The sequence below is a fragment of the Sander lucioperca genome, chromosome 3 (assembly GCF_008315115.2).
Source record: "Sander lucioperca isolate FBNREF2018 chromosome 3, SLUC_FBN_1.2, whole genome shotgun sequence".
Taxonomy (NCBI): Eukaryota; Metazoa; Chordata; class Actinopteri; order Perciformes; family Percidae; genus Sander; species Sander lucioperca.
This window is the reverse complement of record NC_050175.1, coordinates 4,291,947-4,314,179: the sequence shown is the minus strand read 5'-3', so window position 1 is coordinate 4,314,179 and position 22,233 is coordinate 4,291,947. Positions and strand designations below refer to the sequence as shown.

Genomic DNA, 22,233 nt, shown 5'->3' with positions numbered 1-22,233 from the left:
AAGGTGAAACTACTGCAAGTTTGGAAAAAGAGAGAGTGGAGCTCCTAAGTGAAATTATGAAAAGGGACAACTCCAAGGTGGTAGCTCAGAAAATGGCAAGACGTTCAGCCTTCGTCGGGAGAAATAGTGAAAGAGGTCCCTGTCCTCTTGACTCCAACCGTCTCTGAAAGCATAACTAGTCGATCACGAGTGGCTCAACAGGTAGATCTAGAGATAAACTCATCTTTCAGGCATTTGACCGACCGGGTTGACACTTCAGCTGAGAAATCGGGGGTGTGGCGTGTGAAACCAATCAAATGCGTGTGTAACCAATCAAATGCGTGTGTCTCACGGCCAATGCGTGAGAGTCTGCAGCCCTGCTCCTCTCTCTTTTCACCTGTGGGCAAATGCTTGTTACTAACCTAACTCTGGGGAGCTTGTTCCCCAGAGCCCTTATGTTTTCTCGCCCCACAGTTTTCTCTGGATTAGGGTGGCACCTAAATCATGGTTGCAGCTGTCGCCGTGGTCCTGTTAGGTGCCCTGCTATGCCCTGCTACACCCTGCTATGCCCTGTAGTGCCCTGCTACGCCCTTCTATGCCCTGCTACGCTGTGCAGTGCCCTGCTACGTCCAGCTACGCCCTGCAGTGCCCTGCTACGCCATGAACTACTACAACTACTATTTCTAGCCATAGTTCCATTATCTTTATTGTGACTATAATTGCCTAAAGTAACTAAAAAACTAAAATAAAAGCACATAACAAATACATAGTGGTGATGACTAAACACATCTAACCCCCAAATACTCACAGAACAGTTAATGTGCATATCAACCTGAACAATGCACATTCCAACTCCCTTTTTTTGTGATCAGTTTTTTTATTGGCACCTTCAGGCATAGAAAAAAAATTCCACAACGTGTCACAGGTAATAGCAGATGGTGCACAGAACAGATAAACACAAATTGAACAAGAACAAAAACCCTCTCCCACCTCCCACCCTCTGCGGTCTCGAGGAAAACAGAACAAACAAACAAACAGAAATCACACCTTGCCTAATCACTCTCCTCTAATTCTTGTGGGGTTGAGGTCATTAGGTTTGATATTTGTGCTGCTGCGCTTTCCCATAGGCTGATAGTTGATGATTTGGCTTTGTTAATCCTTGCTGTAGCGAGCTCAAGCATAACTATGTCCAGAAAATATGCCAACCACTGTTTTATACAAAGTGAGTGGGGGGGAGGGGGAGCCAGCGCTGAGCTATCATTTTCTTGGTTGCAGTTGAGCCGGCTATCCAAATTGTTCTCTGTCTCCCAAGCTGGTGTAATTTAGAGTCGTTATTAAGTAACAAAACATTTGGGTCAGTAGGAATTCGACATCCTATCACATCAAATATTATTGACGTTGTTTTATTCCAGAACTCATGCACCTGTTCACACTCCCAGACCATATGCAGGAAAGTTCCAGTTTGTTCAGGTTGACAGAACGTGCAATAGGGAGTGGGAATGAGGAATGGGAAGCATTTGGTTTTACATTCGGTGGTCACCGAATTATTATTTTGCCTTTTTTATTTTTGCGCCGGTCATATGCCAAGGTTTTGTTTGCAGTAGTTTCAGTAGTCAATCAGATTCAGCCATGTATCACAAGCCAATCACTGTTTTAAATCTGCTCTCTCCTCTGCAGTTGTCAGTTGTCGTTTCAGGAATAGAGTGCGTCCCGCCTCCTCCCCTTCAACCACCGGTCGTCTCACCCACGTAATCCGGGTATCGTCAGCTAATTACCCCTTGGCACTCTCGATTGGTTCCTGTGCACCTTCATCACCACCACCAGTGTCTGGACTCCATCGGAGGATATGTCTGGGTTTCACTACCCTTTCTAACATATGGATTCGATGGAGTCTACTCTCCAGAGACTTTGCACATTTTATATTTTGTCCTGTACAATAAATCTTTTCATATTTGCAAGGAAGTCTCTCCTGATTGAAATGCATGTTCCTTACAAGTGGGGCACCATTTGAAAGTGAACTAAGCAGGCTTTCCAACGGTATAAGATTTATTGCCAAAAAGCATTGTTACCACAGAGAAATAATCTACCAAACACAAATTTCCTTACTTTTTGTGCTAAATTTATATAATTATACATTTTAGTTGTATTAACTGCCCTAATAATGTTATCATGAAAATTAAAAAATTACATGACAACTTATCGTTATGAAATCAAAAATAGGTTCAGACCGGGCCAATGATCTGAACCTATTTTTCAATATGTTTGATACTGCGGCCCATCCCCCACAAGTCTCTGCTGCTGGCTGCCCAACAAAAACTGCCACTTCACCTCCTCCTACTCCTCCTCCTTACAGGCCCTTTGTCTGCACCTCACCACCTCAACTCACACCCTCCTACTCCACCCCTCCCCCCTGCTCTACACCATGTCCTCGACAACCTGAGGACCTCACCCCTCCCCCTACAGTCACCTCTACAGTGTCCTTCACGCTTGACCTGGTGAGAAGACAGCTGACTAGACTCCACTCCGGCAAAGCTGCTGGCCCAGACGGTGTATTTCCCAGGGTGCTTAAAGCCTGTGCCCCCCAGCTGTGTGGAATACTAAGTCTAGTCTTCAGCTTGAGCCTGCACCTCCAGAGGGTCCCCGTGCTGTGGAAGACGTCCTGCCTCGTTCCTGTGCCAAAGACGCCGCGTCCCAGCGGCCCTCAGGACTACAGACCGGTCGCTCTGACGTCCCACATCATGAAGACCTTCGAGGGGCTCGTCCTGGAGCAGCTAAGGCCTATGGTCAGGCCCTTCACTGATCCACTACAGTTCGCCTACCAACCCAGCCTGGGAGTTGAGGACAGCATCATCTACCTGCTGAACAGAGTCTACACTCATCTGGACAAGCCTGCGAGCACTGTGAGAGTCATGTTCTTTGACTTCTCCAGCGCCTTCAATACCATCCGTCTGGCTATACTGGGTGAGAAGATGACTACGATGCAGGTGGAGGCCCCCATCGTGTCCTGGATTGTTGATTACCTGACGGGCAGACCACAGTACGTACGCCTAAAGAACTGTGTGTCTGATAGGGTGGTCAGCAACACTGGGGCTCCACAGGGGACTGTCCTCTCTCCCTTCCTCTTCACCCTCTTCACCTCGGACTTCAACTATTGCACTGAGTCCTGCCACCTTCAGAAGTTTTCTGATGACTCAGCAATAGTTGGCTGCATAGAAAAGGGTGATGAGACTGAATACAGGACTGTTGTGGGCAACTTTGTCACTTGGAGTGAGCTGAACCATCTGCAGCTCAATGTGACAAAAACGGAGGAGCTCGTAGTGGATCTGAGGAGGGCGAAATCATCTGGGACCCCTGTTTCCATCCAGGGGGTCCCTGTGGACACTGTTGAGGAGTACAAGTACCTGGGGGTGTACTTAAACAATAAACTGGACTGGACTAGACACGCCGAGGCTGTCTACAAAAAGGGCCAAAGTCGACTCTTTTTCCTGAGGAGGCTGAGGTCCTTTAACATCTGCCGGACGATGCTGAGGATGTTCTATCAGTCTGTCATCTTCTTCGCTGTCACATGCTGGGGCAGTGGGATGAAGGTCGCTGACACCAATAGACTGAACAAACTGATCAGGAGGGCTGGTGATGTCGTGGGGGAGGAGCTGGACACACTGACGACCGTGGCTGAGAGGAGGATGCTGTCCAGGCTTCAGTCCATCTTGGATAATGTCTCACACCCTCTCTACGACACACTGGCCCAGCGCCACAGGAAGTCGTTCCTGCCTGTGGTCATTAAACTCTACAACACCTCCCTCAGAGAGTCACACACCCCCTCTCTGTAATCATCTCATCTCAAACATAGACAATTCACTTCTCTTTTTTATTGCACTATAATCATCGCAACATAGACAATCATTTTCTCTTTCTATTGCACTATTTGCACATTAACACTGTACATTTCATATTTTATTTATTATTACTGTATATTTGTTTTTATTATACATGTTAAAAGTCTGGATAATATATGTTGTTTGTATATGTTGTTTGTATACCTGGAGTGGTAACAAAAATAATTTCCCCCTGGGATTATTAAAGTATTTCTGATTCTGATTCTGATTTATTTTATTAAAAGTTAAGAATTCAGATTTGTTTATCAGTACCATATCAACGCTAACTTCCGCTGGAATTGTCGAATAGGAACCGTCCGTAGCCTGTCGCAAGAGTTACATTTTGAACGCATCCGGATGACCAACTGACACGATTTTTTTTCACACTGCACTCGTTCGGACCCATTCCGGTCATTTCACAGATGTATTGGAGCTGATTTCAAGTGCCAGTGGGAAGGCGGCGTAAGGATGATGTAGCCGCTAGCAACGTGAGCATGGCTGCACTGACCAACTAGCTTGAGGGCCACAAAGCAGACCTTTCTGCTGAATTTAAGACGACCATCTCTGCCCTTGAGTCTAAAATTTACCTGGTGCAAGTGACTGTGTGTAATCACGGGCAACGTATTACTTCGCTGGAGTCCAGCGCTGACTTGTTTAACGAAAGGCTGTCATCCTTGGAAGCTACGTGCACTGAGCTAGCTACTAGCAACGCCAAGTTGAAGGCCAAAGCAGCGGACCTGGAAGCCCGCAGCCGCCGTAATAACATCCGCATAGTCGGACTCCCGGAGTCAATCGAGGGCCCTCAACCAACTGCCTTTTTCTCCACACAACTACCCCAGCTTCTGGGTGAGCAGACACTGTCCTCCCCTCCTGTTCTAGACCGCGCACACAAGTCACTAACAGCCAAACCGAAGGAGGTCGAGAGGCCGAGGCCCGTAATCATCCGGTTCCACAGCTACCAGACCAAAGACAAAGTCATCCGTGACTAGCTAACGCTAACTGAATTAAACATAGACTGTATTTATATACAGTCTATGTATATATGGACCAACAGATCCCGTTGCTCTGGACGGAGACCAGTGAAGGCCATTAGAAGCACTTTTCCGGTGAGCGCTGAGCGTTACTGCGCAGCCTCCAACTGAGAGAGACGACGTAAATGTGACGTGAGCAACATGTCTGAAAGTTGTAAGTCTTCTGGTAGCTGTGCCAAGAGAAATCTCAATCATTCCCAATCTAGCAGAAACGGAGAGCGTAGGTATATGTAAGGAGATAACATAGGCACAGGCTATGATTGCTAACTAAAATGCTAGTTAACATTAGTAATTGCACTTAAACAGCTAATGTGAGACGAAACTGCCTGCGCACTTCTCCTGTACTATACGGTAATTCCTCTACTATGCGACAGTAAGTCGCGTGGTTATGACACAATCGTTTTTTTCCCTATTTTTATAAAAACGTCTGCTACGGAGCCATAACGTGAAGTACAAGGTAATGGAGCCTTTTATACATTGTCGTGTTTCTTTAGAAATAAACAATGGACAAATAGAGTCTTTAAATGCTTCAGACGTAAAGTTATTCGCTGTCAAAGTGACGTCAAAATGAATGGCAGTCAATGGAATGCTAACGGTGGGGGTGATCGCTTTGTAGCATTAAAATGGCGGCATAGGAGGTTTGCGGTCCGAGGAGAGGCTTACCCCCTTGGAATTAAAGCCTGGTCTTTGGACCCCACTGCTGCGTATTGGTCTCATGTTGTTCTCCGCAGTCACCGGCTTTATTTCAGAAAGGTACTCTTTTTCAAATACCAGGAGGTTGCTTGATATAATTTTTTCTTCTCCCACCGATTCGCCAGAAATTGTCCTCTCTCTGGACGTTGAAAAAGCTTTTGATCGTGTTGACTGGAATTACCTGTTTTATATACTTAACAAATTTGGTCTCAGCCCTGATTTTATAGCTTGGATATGGCTCCTTTATACCTCCCCTGTTGCATCAGTCAATGTTAATGGTATTAAAACCTGCCTTTTTTCATTGTCTCGTGGCACTCGTCAAGGTTGCCCCTTGTCCCCATTGCTGTTTGCCCTGGCTATTGAACCCTTGGCCATATGGCTCCATGCTGAGGAAGGATTTGAGGGTATCAGACGTTACGGTGTGTCTCACAAACTTGCTTTGTATGCAGATGATCTTTTGCTTCATATTTCAAATCCTGCATCGTCTCTCCCTGTAAGTTTCGGCATTTTAGAGAGATTTGGGAAATACTCCAATTAACAACCCTGCTGAGCAGCTTCCTCAAGATCTCATTCCTGCTAAAAGGGCTACTGAAGGTTTTAAATAGCTGGGAATCCTTGTCACCAACTCATTCCAAGAGCGTTTTGCCAAAAATTTCAGCCCGCTTTTAGATCGGTGTAAATCAGATTTTTGCCAGATGGTCCTCCTTCCCTCTTTCACTGGTGGGGTGGGTCAACCTGGTGAAAATGGTGGTACTGCCCAAGTTTCTTTATGCCTTCCAACACATTCCCATACTTATAAGTAAGTCATTTTTCTCTTCTCTAGACCAGTTAACACACACTTTTTTATGGTGTGGTGGGCGTGCATGCATTAGGAGAACAGTCCTCCAGCTCCCTAGGTCTAAGGGAGGACTAGCTTTGCCAAACCTTCGTCACTACTACTAGGCCTGCAACATTAGTAGACTTCCATTCTGGAACACAAATAAAGTACAGAGCAATCAGCCTCAGTGGGCCCATAAAGAAACTTCCTCCTCACATCTCTCGCTTTGGTCGGTGGTCTGCTCCCAATTGCCACTTCCAATTAAGCAATTCTCTTCGAATCCAGTAGTGAGAAATACACTTAAAGTCTGGAATCAGTTTAGGAGACAGTTTGGCCTACATACTTCATCAGGTTTGGCTCCAGTCTTTCATAGCCATTCACTTCTTCCTTCTTGCTCAGACCCAGCTTTCCAGATCTGGTCAAACAAAGGCCTGCTAACTATCAACAACCTCTATGCTGATGGCGTTTTCTATTCTTTTTCGGATTTATCAGCAAAGTTTAACCTTCCAAGCCACTCATTCCGCTACTTTTAAAATTCGACACTATTTACGATCTCAATTGCCTAACTTTCCTAACCAACCTCCAGGTTCTATGATTGATAAATTCCTATCACAAAACTCAAGTCAACGGGGCCTCGTATCGACAGTTTATAATCTCATTTCAAACATAAATTCAAACTGTTTGGACGCCCTAAGGACTACTTGGAGCCAGGATCTCGGTGTCACTTTAGCAGATGAGCAATGGGAACAGATATTAGACCGTGTACACTCCTCTTCGATATGTGCAAGACACAGCCTTATACAGTGCAAGATTCTACAGAGCCCACCTTACAAACGCAAGATTAGCTAGAATATACCCCGATACAACTGATAAGTGCAACAGGTTTAAATAAATCGCCTGCTGACTGTATGTTTCTGCTCTGTCCCAAATTATCAGCTTTCTCGTCTGCAGTATTTCGTACAATTAGCACAGTCCTAGACAAACCTGTACACCTCGACCCCCTCTCTGCCCTCTTCGGAATCTCTCCCACACTCATCACGTCCAAAACCGCAAAGCAGGTGATTGCATTTACCACAGTTCTCACTAGGAGGCTCATTCTTCTTAAATGGACTCACTCCTCGCCTCCCACACACAACGAATGGATTGTTGAGGTACTGCAATGTGCAAGGCTTGAAAAGATCAGGTATTCTTTAAGAGGCTCCCTTAAGACGATCCGCAAAATCTGGCATCCCTTTTTAGCCCATGTCAACAGATTGGATATCAATGCAGAAACTGACAGAAACTGACCAAAACAATAAAGATTTTGAAAAAAACATATCTGTCTATATATCTCTCTCTCTCTCTCTCTCTCTCTCTCTCTATATATATATATATATATATATATATATATATATATACACACATGTCTTGTGTACCCTACCGGAATTTGCTGATAAATTTGTAGCAAAGGGTGAACTTTAATATATCTGTCTTTAATATATATCATCAAATTTCAAAGTCTGGAAATATAGCCGTTAAGCTCTCACGCAATCGTTACACTTAATGTCCTCGTTATCGGTCCTAACTTTAATACTGTTCATGACAAAACCTGCATGAAGAAAAGTGTGTTTGCCTATTAGACTTTCATCTTCAAATTGTATCTTGGGGTTGGGGATACCACTAGTTGATGCTGTGATTTTGGCAAGGTGTTAACAATCACAATATGTTGTAAACATATAAATACTGCGGTGAACCTGTGCGTAATGCTGCATGATGGCACTGCTGGCCCTGCAGGAGGACTACGGCAATGGAAGAATAGGAGAAAAAGAGGCTTCAGGGACCATGACGATGACTGGCTAATATGCCGATTTAAATTCCCTAAAGCTGTGCTCTTGGATCTGTGTAGTGAATTGGGTCCAGTAGAGAGGGCAACGCGCTGGAACCGTGCCATCCTGGTCCAAATACAGGTCCTCGCCACTATGGGGGCAACCGGCTGTTTCCAGAGGGAAATGGCAGACAGCTAAGTGTTTTATATAAATATTATATATAATTTTCAACTGTATCATTAAGGCGTGTTTGGATAGCCTATAATATATAGTTCTGTTAAATCTTATCATATAGGTCTGGTATATCGAAGCTGTCCCCGAGTGCCGTAATGCCTGCCATTTTGTAAGGTATTATTAATATAGTAGTCTAAACATCAGGTTTCCCTACACTGTGCGAGAACAGGCCGAATTTATAATTCAATTTGCAGCAATTCACCAGCGTCTGAGAAGTTTTTTGCTTTTACCCTGCCAGTCGTCATGATTCGGCATAACGAAAGAACAACTGCCAGGGTCATTAACATACAGATCAGCATTCATGAGGTGCTTTGCATTGACTATTTATGGTTAAAAATGGGCGTGTACAGGGCGGGATAAGAGGCTGATTCACGTACGCACACTTGTGGGTAATCTGTGATTTATAAAGGGAACATTGCTTGTAGATGTGCGTATGCACGGTTTTATAAATCTGAATTTCTTTTGCCATACGCCATTATGGGCTTTTGGGCGTACGTACACTTTTAGTAAGGATCCTACGCACAGTTTTATAAATGAGACCCCTGGTGAACTCTTATGTTAAACATGAACAATGTTACAAAAAACCTTAGAACTAGGTCTCAACCAGCTATTAAATTCTGAAATAGACTATGCGAAAAACACACCAGCCTAGTAGGAGTAATAAACATAGATTATAAGCTGAATAGTCGGCATTCATCATGTTCTTTCAGTCTAATTAAATGTTCCTTTAAAGCTTGGTTCCAAAACTTACATAGAGTGCCCTCGAGTCAAACTTGTACAGTAATCCAGATACCGCTAGTCCATAGCCACTGGGTCTGCCAGCCCCGGCCGTGCCGCTGGATCCAGCACCAGACGAGAAGTCCCCCCGCGCGGGCGTCCCACCGTCCTCTGGCTCCACCATGGGCAGCGGAGAGGCCCGTGTGGACATCGCGTCGTCCACATTATCCAACTCCCGACAGAAAATGTCTGCATCCTTGGCTGTAGTGAAGGTTAGCACTCTCCCTCTGTGTGTCACTCTCAGGGTGGCCGGATTAATCAGGCTTAAAGCGTTGGAATCACGAATCGGGCCTTTCTGATGTATTTGTCTCGCCCCTGAAGGATTGCTTGGTGGTCCTGATATCTCAAACACCTGAAAATCAGAGTATGTGTCGTTGTACCCTTGCCGTAGATTCTGTGTGCTCTGTCAATTTCGATGATAGCCCTGTTCTGTAAGGAAGGGATCCACACCAGTAACTGATTTTGCAGGAACCTAACTGGGTCATCCTTTTCGCTGCCCTGTTTTAGTCCAATGATGCGTACATTGTTGCATCGGGATCTGTCTTCCATTTCGGCTAGCTTATACTCAAATTTCTTCTGGTCATCAACACAGGCACTCACCATGTTTCTCATCTGCCTGTTCTCTCCCTGCGTCTTGTCCATTCGTTGCACCAGATCACGTACCGTAGCTCCCTGCCTCAAGCTCTGTTCTGATGTGTTGCAGTGAGGTATCAATTCCTGCTAATGCATCCTTCACTGTGCTGCAGACCACTGATTCAAGCATATCTCATTGCCCTTCCAAGACCTGGCTATAACGTTTTCCATGTTTAGGTCCGCGCTAGCATCAGTAGCCTTGTTAGCCTCCGCCATGCTAGCAGATTTCTGTGTCTGGGTAGATGACAACGAGACCTGCTTTTTTGCGCCTGCAGGCATTTCACTGAGTCACTGTGGCAACAAATAAAACAATTGACGTCGAAGAAGAAGGAATAGACCTGGTTTTTCAATGAAAGTACGGAGGTGGGTGAGGAGGCTTAGCCTTGAGCGACCATTGCGATCGTTGGTCACGTGACCTCCATTCCAACTCCAAGTCCGTCCTGTGGAAATCTGACGGCCCTTAATCTGTACCCGATCCACCCGTTCTGCCTCCCAAGCTCTGCTACAGAAAAATGTCAGTCCACGCCAGTGTCCTATATTAGCACCAATCAGCACCAGGGGAAAAAAGGCAAAAAATAAATGAAACAGCCAGCAGAACAGAAGAGCAAGTCCCACATTGAGCACGAGGCTGCACATCACACATTATACCAGCTTCTCACTCCTTAGTGTCTATAAAGGCCATGGCCTAACGGGGGCATTCAAATGTCCTAACTCTGTCTTTGGTGTCGATCTTCAGCTTAGCAGGGTACAGCTTTTTTGAATCTCACCTCTAGCTCATAGTTTGTTACTATTTCGCCAAGTCAGCTTGCCCTTGTTTCTCGCCACACATAGCACTAGGTCCCTATCTAAGGATCTTAAAAACTTCGCCAGTCTGGGTCTGTCTCCTCTAAAAACTTTACTGTATCTCCTCTTTCTTTGCCTCTAAAATAAACATTATTGGGTAACGAACGATTCTCCATGTCATTTTCTCCCAGAGAATCTTTCTTGATAGCTAATGGATTAGCTTGCCATTATTTCTTGGCTGTTTCTCGACCTCATCTATTCTGGCGATTTAAGGTGGAAAGTTTTGTCCCCACCGAAGCAGTAGTGCGGCAAATTTCTGCCAGGCCTTCCATGTCGCTGGAGATCTTCCTTAGTACTACATAGATGTGTCACTATGTTATGAGACTGCTGCTTGCTAGCTCCAAGCGTATATCCGCCATCTTGGTCTTGAATGGCATTTGGTCCATGTGACGATGTTTTTTAATATCCCCACATGCCGATGACTTTATGCCTTTTAATCCTCTGTTTCTCCTCCAAGCTGAGCATAAATGTCCCTGGTTATGAATTTTTAAAAGGATAAAGGTAGCAAAGCGATGCAGAGCTCGATATTTAGCAGCGACCTCTGGCATTACCTCACGTGACCCCATTTATTTTCTCCTTAATGTGACAAGCATTAATCATACAATGTCTGCTTAGAATGCTTTATTATAAAGGCTTTATTCCAAATCTATCTAATCAAACAATGCAAACCGTTGCTTTACATTTACAACAGGAAATATCAACACATACAGAAAATGCAATGGTGAATTCAATAAAGCATACAAAGTATTCACATTCAAACTGCTAGACATTTAAATAACCAAATAAATACAACTATACTAAGTAATAGAGCTGAAGATCTTTGTCGGTTTCGGTCTTAATTTCTATCATGTTACATGGGCTCGGGCCGGGCTCGGGCTTGCGCTCCTGGTTGGGCAGTAAACGAGCGGTCAGGTGAAGCGTTTCGATTGGCGTGTAAATGGATGCTGAGGAGGTGAAACAGAGGCTGGCTTCTGGATGACTTATTTTATTTCTTTGTTCCAACTTCCAATTGGCCGATAGCCTCTGTTAGTCATGAATAAATGATGTTAAAAAATGTATAAATTACTCATTCTTGACGGAAAACAGCTGTGTGCGTGCGGCGCAGTCTCTTTTTTTCTTTCTCTCCCTTTTCCGCCGAGTGGTGCGTGTGCCCGCTTGCGGTGTGAAGAGCTATTTTCCGACATGCACTCTAATCACTGCTGATAGACGGCCTTTTGTACGGGTTCGGGCTTTTAAAAATCTGTCAATCAAAATGTACTGGTCGGGCTCGGGCCGAATTCTGTCGGGCTCGGGCCTTGTCGGGCCGAACTTTTAAGGCCCGATTACAGCTCTAGCAAGTAAACAATACTTTTTGTCAGGCGTGGAAAAGAAGTCATCTTTTGAACTTCTTATCTAAATGCAGTTTATTTTACCCAACATCCTAATCCTCATCTACTGCTATCTAAGTCTTTTTCCTCTTTCTCAGTTCACAGGCACTATGCTGAGAATCATGTTGTGTAAAAATGAACACTTAGTGTTAAAACACACTTTATATAAGATGGCAAATCAGAATAGGCAAAATATCTGATCACATTTTTAGTGCTCCTTCATGTGGCACTACACTTGCTAGAACCAAACAGTGTGACTATGACCCTTTTATTTAGCATGTATATGCAGTTTTTTTAAAATCCGGCTATAAATGGCCGATAGACTCCTTTCCCACTGGCAGTAGACAAGTATGCCTTTCCATTTCTTTTCTGGTTTGATGTCACGAACACACTGGAAAACAGGGTTAGTAAATAGTAAAAAAGCAGCATGGAGGCCATTGACTATGTTATGTTACTATGTCTGTTACTTATACAGTCTCTCTTTCAAACTCGGTGCCGACTAATTTGAAATGATTGGGCAGAGACGGATGGAATTCTGTCCTGTTTCTATCCCTGTTGATTGGAGCTGGAGTCGTTAAATACCCGTGACTACTGCAGGGTCATTTGTCCTGGGAATGAATGCCTATTATAACCTTTCCCACTGCAGACAAAAACCAGATGTCAGTGTGTGTTAGAGGGTTTTTTGGCCAGTGGGAAAGGGGCTTAAAGGAGACCTATTATGCTTTTACTGTATTTTTTGTCATATCTATAATGTTAAAAGGTCTGATGTTCATATTAAACGTGGCCAAAGCTTCAAATAATGAGGTTAAATCCTCAGATTTCCCACTGTTCTGAACGCTCAAGTTTTAACAGTTTTTTCTACTCTTGGCTCTGTATCCTGTCATACTGAGTCAGTTTTCTATATATGGTCATCTGCTCCAGGCATCTACCGCTGTGTTCATTACATACCCTGCCACATGTAGCTACATGCTAACTTCAGAGAAAGCTGTAATCTTAATTTCTCTCACTATTGGAACGTGTCCGGTTGTGTAATATTTATCGGCGATTTCTGACGATAGCAAGTGCTGCTATACTCCATTACAATCCACTGCTCACTACACGTAGCCAACCAGGAAAAGCTGTAACCTTGCTGCCGGGGTTGTTTATTTTACCCAATTTCAGATCACATTCCTGCTGAAACATGTCTGGTTGTGTAATATTTGGTTTAGAAGCCTTTATTGTTGATTTGTCATGGCATAAAGTTTCGCTTTATATTCTGTTGCAGTCAGTCTCCACCTGCGACGGCCTGTACAGAGGCAGCGTATCACAGATGAGGAGACTCTGGAGATCTGGGAACGCTGACCAATCAGAGCAGACTGGGCTTTTTCAGGAGGGGGGCTTAAAGAGACAGGCGCTCCAACAGAGCATCTCAGAAAGTTTTTTCTGTTCTTCTCCTTTTTTAAGTTCCTGTTGGTGCTACTCTTCATTCATCTATGGTTACTGATCATGTCTCCAATCCAGAGTCAAACACATCCCTCCTTGTGTGCCATAGGCTGTTTTGAGGAGAGGAAGACTGAGCACACTCTGGGTGTTTGTTCAGTAAATGTAAAGGTTGTTACTGAAAGTGACAGAATGAAACATACTTCTCCACTCTGTAGGACACTGCACTTATATTCTGTTCAGTCATGTCTGACTGGACAGTGCTGGCAGGATGTTGCAGCTACCTTTCTGGGTGCAGGCTGGCTGAACATGCAGTCAGTTCCTGCAACATGCAGGGAGAAATTTGCGTTTTCGAGCCTCAGACAAAGTAGAACACCCCCAGGACACATCCATTTCCTGGTGTCTCAGAGCTACTGTCTCATCGCTTGTGGAAGCTGGGACTGTGAATGATCTGAGAGAGCTTTCCAAATGAGTCCATCGTGTCCACAGGTTCTTCTGTTTGTGCTGCGCTCTGTCTCGGCTCATCAGGGATGTCCAGTCCAGGGGACGAGGTGTAATCCAGGGTGCCGATCCTGGGGAGGAACTGGGCCAGAGCTGGTACGCCTCTGTCTCGACCCTGCAGCCTCTGTCGGTGGTTTCCCAGACTGAGTAGGGCTCTGTGTCTGTCAGAGACGTAGATGTTGTACCCGTCTGGCAAAATCTGCTCTCTGAAGGTGCAGTCATCTCTGCTGTAGGTGTGCTGGAAATAATGGGACAAGTTCACATATAAAATAATCATGTTCTATAAATACTTACTTAAAATACTAGTTTTTAAAAGTTTTTAAATTACACTTCCCTGTGAGGAAATGACCCCGATGGAAATGACCCTGATCATGTTTTCTTTGGTGTACTAATCTACCAGCAGCAGACTTTCCTCCTTGGTCCAGTTTTCTTTTCGTTTCCATTTCAGCCAATTTTCTTTAGTTTCCTCCCTATGCATATATTTAAACACTATAAATATATGCTACTGAAGATATTAAATACTTCACACAGATAAAATTACTAGTGCTGTCAAACGATTAAAATATTTAATCGCGATTAATCGCATTAATGTCATAGTTAACTCGCAATTAATCGCACATTTTTCTCTATTCTAAATGTCCCTTGATTTCTTTTTGTCCCATTATTTTTTCTAATTTTAATGCTCTTATCAACATGATACGATACTTTTAAAACGGTGCCTGAACCGAAAGATTTTTATATATATATATATATATATATATATATATTAGGGCTGTCAATCGATTAAAAAAATGTATCTAATTAATTACAGACTGTGATTGATTAATCGAAATTAATCGCATACATAATTAACGGTGCCAGAACTGACTTTTTAAGAAAGTAAAAAAAAAAAGAAAACAAAGGGTACTAAACAACAGTTGGTGACATTAAAGAACGGCTTGTTTATTGCTAAGGCCATATGGTCAAAATTAAATGATTTAATAATAATGTATAACAATAACAATAACTTATTTCACTAGTAAATTGCTGTTGAACGACAAAAACAACCACCTGGGACATTTACAATAACTTCAAATGCACCACGAAGCTATAGTTTACCAGTTTCATTGAACGCACCGTCTGTGTTGTTTTTCCGACGGCCGCTCGGTAGCTGCAGATTGTTACATCCCGCTGTTGAGTCACAGTCCTCTACAGTAAAACACAGTCAAACTGGGGCAGCCTCTAGCTCACCCAGTAAGAGCGTTCGCTCCATGTTGGCTGAGTCCTGCAGCGGCCTGGGTTCGAATCTGACCTGCGGCCCTTTGCTGCGTGTCATCCCCTATCTCTCTCCCCCTTTCATGTCTATCCACTGTCACTATAATAAAGGGAAAAGCCCCCAAAAAATAATCTTTAAAAAAAAACAGTCAAACTTTACACCGTTCAGCGTTAGCTGTCAGCATTGTAACCGTGTTTAATCCAGCTACTAGCTAGCGGTAGGCTAACGTTAGCTGCTGTCTAGTATAGTGTTAACTAGCTAGCGGTAGGCTAACTTTAGCTGGTGTCGAGTATAGTGTTAACTAGCTAGCGGTAGGCTAACGTTAGCTGCTGTCGAGTATAGTGTTAACTAGCGTCACATGCAGCGGTGTTTGTGTTGCCTGTATCGTCTTCAGAGCACCAGAGAGAAGTGCAGACATATCAGTGGCACCAGATTTCGGTAGCCAGAGTTGGCAGGAAGAAGATTTTTACAAGTAAATGTTCCAGTTAATGATCCAGGCAGAACATTCTCGTCTCCCTCCTTCATTTTACAGTCGAATGGTGGCTAGAACGGCTCCGGGTCAAACGTCAATATGGAATGGATTAATCTGCGTTATTTTTTTTAACGCGTTATTTTTTCTCACATTAATGAATCGAAATTCATTATCGAAATCGAAAAAATTTTGACAGCCCTAATATATATATATATATATATATATTTAAAAAAACGAGCACCTTGTTCAATTGTATTTGTCTGTTCTGTATGTTCAAAAATATAAAACAATAAAAAGTTGATCTAAAAAAAACACTGGATGGGAAAAGGATATTTTACAATAACTTTGAATGCACCACGAGGCTGGCGAGGCGAGGCTGAGTCAGCAGTGAAATACAGTCACACTTTACACAATTTAGCTGTCAGCATTTTAACCGTGTTTACTCCAGCTGCTAGCTAACAGTAGTTTAACGTTAGCTGCTGCTAAGTGTAATGTTGACCCCTCTAACGGCCGTTTTCGGAGCATCAGACAGAAGCGCAGGCATTTAAGTGGCACCTAAATAAGGCACCAAAATCCGCGTTGCTATTCGGTCCGGTAGACAATGGTTGTTAAGGCACCGGTGCCGTATTAGTACCGGGTCTCGGACCTCCCCCGCCCCCCCAAATAAAAACTCTTTGGATCTAGACGATTCAACGTGGATGACATTTTCCCATTCAAAACGGCAATTTTCGCAAGCCCAAACAACTGTGTCTGTTGTTTTGTTTCCGGTCTAGCTAGATCCGGTGTGGTGTTGTAGTTTTTCTAACGTTACTAGTTGTTGCAACAGCATGTGAAAAAAACGAAAAAGTTTGCTAGGCCAAAAAGAACGTAATCTTGCGATAAAAAAATTGACAGCGTTAAAATGGGTTTGCGTTAACGCCGTTAATAACACGTTTAACTGACAGCACTAAAAATTACCTTGTAATTTTTTTTAAATCCTGTCTATTTTTGCTTTTAATAATTTAAGCAAGGCTATGTAACCCTGTAAAACTAAATCACACATTATTTCTCACACAGAGCTTTTGCTGCATTACTTTACAGCCTTACTTGGTCTGATATGACCAGGTGCTCATTATGGATAATGTTTGCTAATGTTTGCAAACCTTGGATAGATACTGTGATATGACAGACATAACTAGGTCACTTTGCGTACTTCTGGTCACAGTGGCTGCTGTTCAGCAAAAGTTCTCTTTAACAACAGGCTCAAGTAAATTTTATCTATACATCCCCTCGAAAAAACATAAGATAAGATAAAACTTGATTTATCCTGAGGGAAACTTCTGTGCAGCAGTTGCAATAAAAAGTGGGAAGAGTGCAGATATAAGTCGTAGGGCTTTTTCACACCTGAAACCAAGATTCATGTTTTTGTAACATTGTAACATTTGATCCGGTTAGTTTTGGTTTCACACTGCAGTTATGCAACCCCACTAAAGAACTATACGTGACATAACAAAACACGACGATAGCCAGCCAGAACTTCCTGTGTTTGGTCCGAAAGTCCGAACCATCCAACAAGGCTTTAACACTAGAAACGACCTCAGTTTGATCCAGACCGAGACCACCTCTTTTGGTCACACCAAATTTCGGCTGTTTGGTCCGGACCGTGGTCCAGGGGGAGTTTTCACACCTGTTATTTTGGTTTGGATCAAACTGAAAAGTCCTAAAGTCAAGACCAAACAAGGTAGGTGTGAAAGCCATAACAGATGCAAATAATGTGAAAATCCAAAATATAAAAAAATGACCATTCGACAAAAAGTGATTGCTGTCTACCCTACATGCAAATGAAATTGATGAGATGAAATTAATCGTACACAAACACAGCGCCCAGGCTTTTGGGCTCTCCAGCACATTGTTTTGTTGCCAGCACATTTCTCCGGCCGTTATGCTTACTGTAGCGGCTTCCCCAGCAGGCCGAGTCAGGCTCCCTGCTTCGCCCACCCGGTGAAATCGCCATAATTTGCAGCCAGGGTCAGTCTAGCAACTCTCCGTTGGCTTGCAAGCTGGAAAAACCAAACTCTGGCAGGGCCAATCACATCGTGTATAGAGTCGGTGGGTGGGCTTATGGCTGCTGCTGCTGCTGGCGAACAGCGGTCTTTCGAATCGGCTTTGGCCGCGACTCTGGAAGACTTGGAGTTAAGCTTTTCTTCGAGTAAAGAACAAAGAACGGCAATGAAGTCATTCTTAAAAAAGGAAGATGTGTTTCGAGTTTTGCCGACCGGATACGGCAAAAGTTTAATCTATCAACTAGCTCCGCTACGTTCTTCGTTGCTCTGCTTGGTTGTAGCGCTATCCTATTGCGTGAAATGGGAATTTGACAGACAACCGTTTATCCCGCCCCTCAGATTGAGCCCTGCCAATGGTGAGTTCTCAGACCCAACATCTTGATATGGGTCTGGCTTGTCAGGCTAGTTGGACTCTGTACTCATGTTGATTAATGTTCCCTTTTAAATAAAGAAATAAAAAAAAATTATGCTTAATGCTTTTAATGCTTTGGCTCGTGACACAATGACAGTGACACCCAGTTTAGCTCACGATACATCCAAAGTAGGCTAAGTTACCGTAAGTTAATGTAATGATGCATCTGTAACGTATTCTCTTATTATAAATGAATGATTTTCTGTCTGAGCAAAATATTCATCGCAACTATATGACCTCCCTGTAACGCTAACTCCTAGACCTTTACGACAGCAGGTGTGGTAAAAACACTACCGGGTTTGACAAAGGGGCGGCTAGAATCAACACCAACCTGAAAATTACATATACCCACTTTAAGAAACAAATTCACAAGGCCCTTTACCTATGCCATATGCTCAAACTGCCCGTGACCGCACAGTACAAGTTCTGTTTTTAAATGTCTAGTTAAAGAGAGGCATTATCTGCACAATGTACATCAAGGTGGAGATCTCAACTCTAATATAATGCTGGATAGTTTAATAAATAATAATGAAGGATATTTTAATTGTGATAATTTGTGAGTATAATCTGAGTTACGAATTTGCCTTAACGGTTGCTCTTAAAAGGTTACTGTTACACTAAGTTGTAAGTCATTGAATAAATGTGTCAAAGGGGGTTTTCACATTTGGCTCGTTGGGAGCATTTGGCCAATCTTGCAATGGCAATTTTTTCTTTTTTTTCTTCACTCTTACTATTTTATTTTAATAATAGGCTTAATGAAACTATGAGTGAAGCTGATTCTATTCACTTGTATCCAAACAGGTTAGAAAATAGCTCAGACAGCTAAATTAAACATAAATTAGAATGGCATGTCAGTGGTTTGCATTAGGATTGCATGAATGGTGTTTTTTAGATAGAAGGCCCCTTTTATCGGAAAACATACGTAAATGGTTCTGCAAGTTCTTCGACAGCTGTTTACTTTGACCAAAGAGAGCCAGTCAGAGGCCAAGGTTGTTGTTGCTGCTGCTGTGTCTTTTCATTCAGGTTTTTACTTTGCAAACACATCCTACCCTGCACCACACTGGACAAAGGTTGATGAACTGGTCGTCTGTCTGTCTGAATGAATGACTGGCCTGCAGTGTTTTCTGAACAGGGAAGCTGATTAGCAAAATAATACAAAGCAGCAGGTTACCTCAGGTCATTAATGCCTGTAAAAATATTTCTGAAAGATTACTATTGTTTTACTTTTACTGTTTGTAACAATAGTTAATAGCAAGCAATAAGTAAAAATGTGAGATTCAATGACAGTAAATAATGACACTATGAAATGAAACTGAACTCCAATAAAACTATGACAATAGGAATGACAAAGTCACATTAATGATAAGCCATTAATACTGTTATCAAATATCAAGTAATTCAATTCTTTTCATAATAAATCTATATTTTACTATATTTATTTGTGTAACTAATTCATTAATTTCATGTTGGCCATTCTGGTGTTACAGATCATCTTTTTTTAACTTAAATTATGTGTGTAAAATCTCAATAATGCTCATACTCAAGTATTCTAATTTGTTTGCAGTTGTAAAATTCTACATCTGAACATACATCACAACACAAAAATTCTAGAAACAGTGTTTGTGTTAGGATTGTACACTATACTATCAGATAATATTATCTATAATAATTATATTATTAATATTATCAATTTGATTACTATCTAGCCAAATTATTATCACTCTGCAGTGGTAATTAGACAAAATTATCTTTCACCTCACCTTACCGTTTAAGTAACCTGACATGTGACTTTTCATAATTTTGGCTGAATAATAACTTTTTTAACTTGAATTTTCATATGATTAATAAACAACAGGTGTAGAAATAAAAGGACCTTGTCATATGAAATCCTTACCGATGAGTACAGTCTTCCATCGGCTTCTATGCAGAGAAACTGTGCGGTTGCTACTCCTCTGATGACAACACAGCCTGGATCCACTGCACGGATCTCCAGAAGGCCTGTGAGTTCAAATGTTCATCAGAGTGAAAAACCCCACCAAGCCTACTCAGTCATCAGTATGATTTACCAACAAGCATGACAGTTTGCAGCGTGTTAAGACTGCGTTTTAAAATGCATGACTTACTGTATGGAGTTTGGTGTGCAGAGCCGTGGATCTGTCCATCCCCACTGATCAGTAGGTGCAGTCCCGGCCTGGCAGCATACAGGTGCCTGAGCCGGACCATCTGGCCCCAGCTGTGGGCGATGTGGGGGCCCTGGTCTGTTAGGGGCATGCAAACAACTCCAACAGCAAAAAACATATTGGCAATGGATACGGTGACCACGAGCAGAAGCATATTTTGTCAAATCCTCTGTAAGGACTCTGTTGCTGCTCCCTCCAGTTGGCAGTGTGAAGTAAGTTAGTCTCATCCAAACCCAGTCTTTTAAAAGTGGCCCTTATCAGCAGCAGATAACCTTCTTTCCCAAATCCAGTTCCCAGAAGCAGACCACAACACACCCCTGCATGACATCAAACTGAATCATTGCTCTCCATTGGCCCTAGACGAGCCCTGACGCGAGCCCCTGTCATGTCTATGCGTACTTCATAAAATACGACTCATGACATTTTCTAAAGTGGCAGGAAACCTTTTTTAATTCGGCATACTTATATAACAACAGAATTACATTGTGATTCTTACTAACGTCATCTTGGTGAGGAAGTATTGTGGGAGAATGCATGAATTTCAAATTCAGAAACTTTGTTTTGCTGCGTGGGAAATAATTTGCATGCAGAATGTTCCAGAAGATACTAATGATTTAGTCAAGGTCATAACTATGTGTATAGTTGTTGCTTTTTTGTGAATAAGAGGAAGCAAATACTTTTACACAGGAGTTTGGCATAAACTCTCAATGCAGAACACGACTCGTATTGAGGCTGCCCCAGGGGCCTCATGGGAATGATACCTATTCTAACTCTCTCTCTCTCTTCTAGTGTTGGTGTTAATAGTAGAAGCAGCAGTGCTGTGGTGGACTTCAGCTAAGTACATTTACTCAGGACTGTATTTCAGTAAGTCTATGAATCTGAGGTAGGCCTACTTGGAATATTATATTTTACATCCAAAACAGGATGAGCTTTTAAAATATGTTGCACTGTTGTAGATCAGCTCCACCTCTATTGTTTGAGTGTTGAACCTCTTGTTTGCTTTTTCCTTTGTTGTTTTTATTAGTTCATTAAGTTGTTTTTTTATATTTACCGTATTTCCTCAAATAAAAACCGGTAGTCAATTAAAAGCCGGGCCTCTGATAGTGGCCGGGGGCGTGGTCAACACGGACAAATAAAGGCCGGTCTCAAATTAAGGCCGGGGAAAAAAATAGTGTGGATAATCTCCTAAATGCCTTTCATATAATATTAAGTAAATAAAATTCAAGTTCATTGTAATGTACATTTCTACCAATTTCATTTAACAGATTCAACAATACATTTATGCTTTTTTCCACACTTTGTTTTTCTGGATTATTGTCCAACCGGTATTTTAGTCAATGCGGCTGTATGTGTTACTCAGCCAAGTGTAGTTTGCAGTAACGTCCAGGTGCCAATAGATGGCAGTAGCTACATTGGCTGTAACACGGGTCTCATTTAGTGCTAGCAGAGAAAGACGGACTCTGGTGCTATTGACGGACTTTTCAACAACAAAACGAAAAGAGTTTTAAAGTATGCGGAGGAAAACTCGGGTGAAAAAGCTGCGAGACGTTTCGACATTGACCCCAGGAGAATCCGATACTGGAAGAAACAGAAGGATGAGCTGACAAGATTAGCCGACAAGAGCAGAGCACAGCTAGCTAGCTGGAGGTGGGAGGAAAGAAGTTAGCCTGGAGCTAGAAACAAAGCTAGCTAGCTACCGTCTGTAACGTTAATCAGATACTGGTGTGCTGCAAACCAGCAACTACTGTATGCTCTTATTGTAATCTACCAGCAATACTGTAGTACCTGTATTTGAAATAAATACCCGGTACATTTACAGGGTTCAAACTGACACAATGGTGGTGTTTGATTCATTCTGACCCAAATTGTTTTGTTGCCCTTCTGGCTGTTGTTGTAAA

The 22,233-nt window shown here is 42.8% G+C and overlaps 1 protein-coding gene and 1 long non-coding RNA gene across 2 annotated transcripts; one reads left to right on the top strand and one right to left on the bottom strand.

The window, feature by feature from the left end:
- Positions 1–11,279: 11,279 nt before the first annotated feature.
- Positions 11,280–12,139, top strand: LOC116041269. Its single transcript, XR_004102883.1, has 3 exons — positions 11,280–11,488; positions 11,827–11,828; positions 12,022–12,139. It is a non-coding gene; the product is annotated as an uncharacterized LOC116041269 (long non-coding RNA).
- Positions 12,140–13,689: 1,550 nt separating this feature from the next.
- Positions 13,690–20,592, bottom strand: fgf19 (fibroblast growth factor 19). Its single transcript, XM_031287049.2, has 3 exons — positions 20,279–20,592; positions 20,050–20,153; positions 13,690–14,212 (listed from the first exon to the last, which is right to left on the bottom strand). The coding sequence occupies exons 1-3, from the start codon at positions 20,487–20,489 to the stop codon at positions 13,892–13,894; spliced, it is 636 nt and encodes a 211-aa protein (XP_031142909.1). The 5' UTR covers positions 20,490–20,592; the 3' UTR covers positions 13,690–13,891.
- Positions 20,593–22,233: the final 1,641 nt, after the last annotated feature.

Coding starts and splice junctions, on each gene's coding strand:
- fgf19 (XM_031287049.2), bottom strand. CDS start 20,489: ATGCTTCTGCTCGTGGTCACCGTATCCATTGCCAATATGTTTTTTGCT. Junction 20,154..20,278: donor TGCACACCAAACTCCATACA/GTAAGTCATGCA, acceptor TTGAACTCACAG/GCCTTCTGGAGATCCGTGCA. Junction 14,213..20,049: donor ATGGAAGACTGTACTCATCG/GTAAGGATTTCA, acceptor CATTATTTCCAG/CACACCTACAGCAGAGATGA.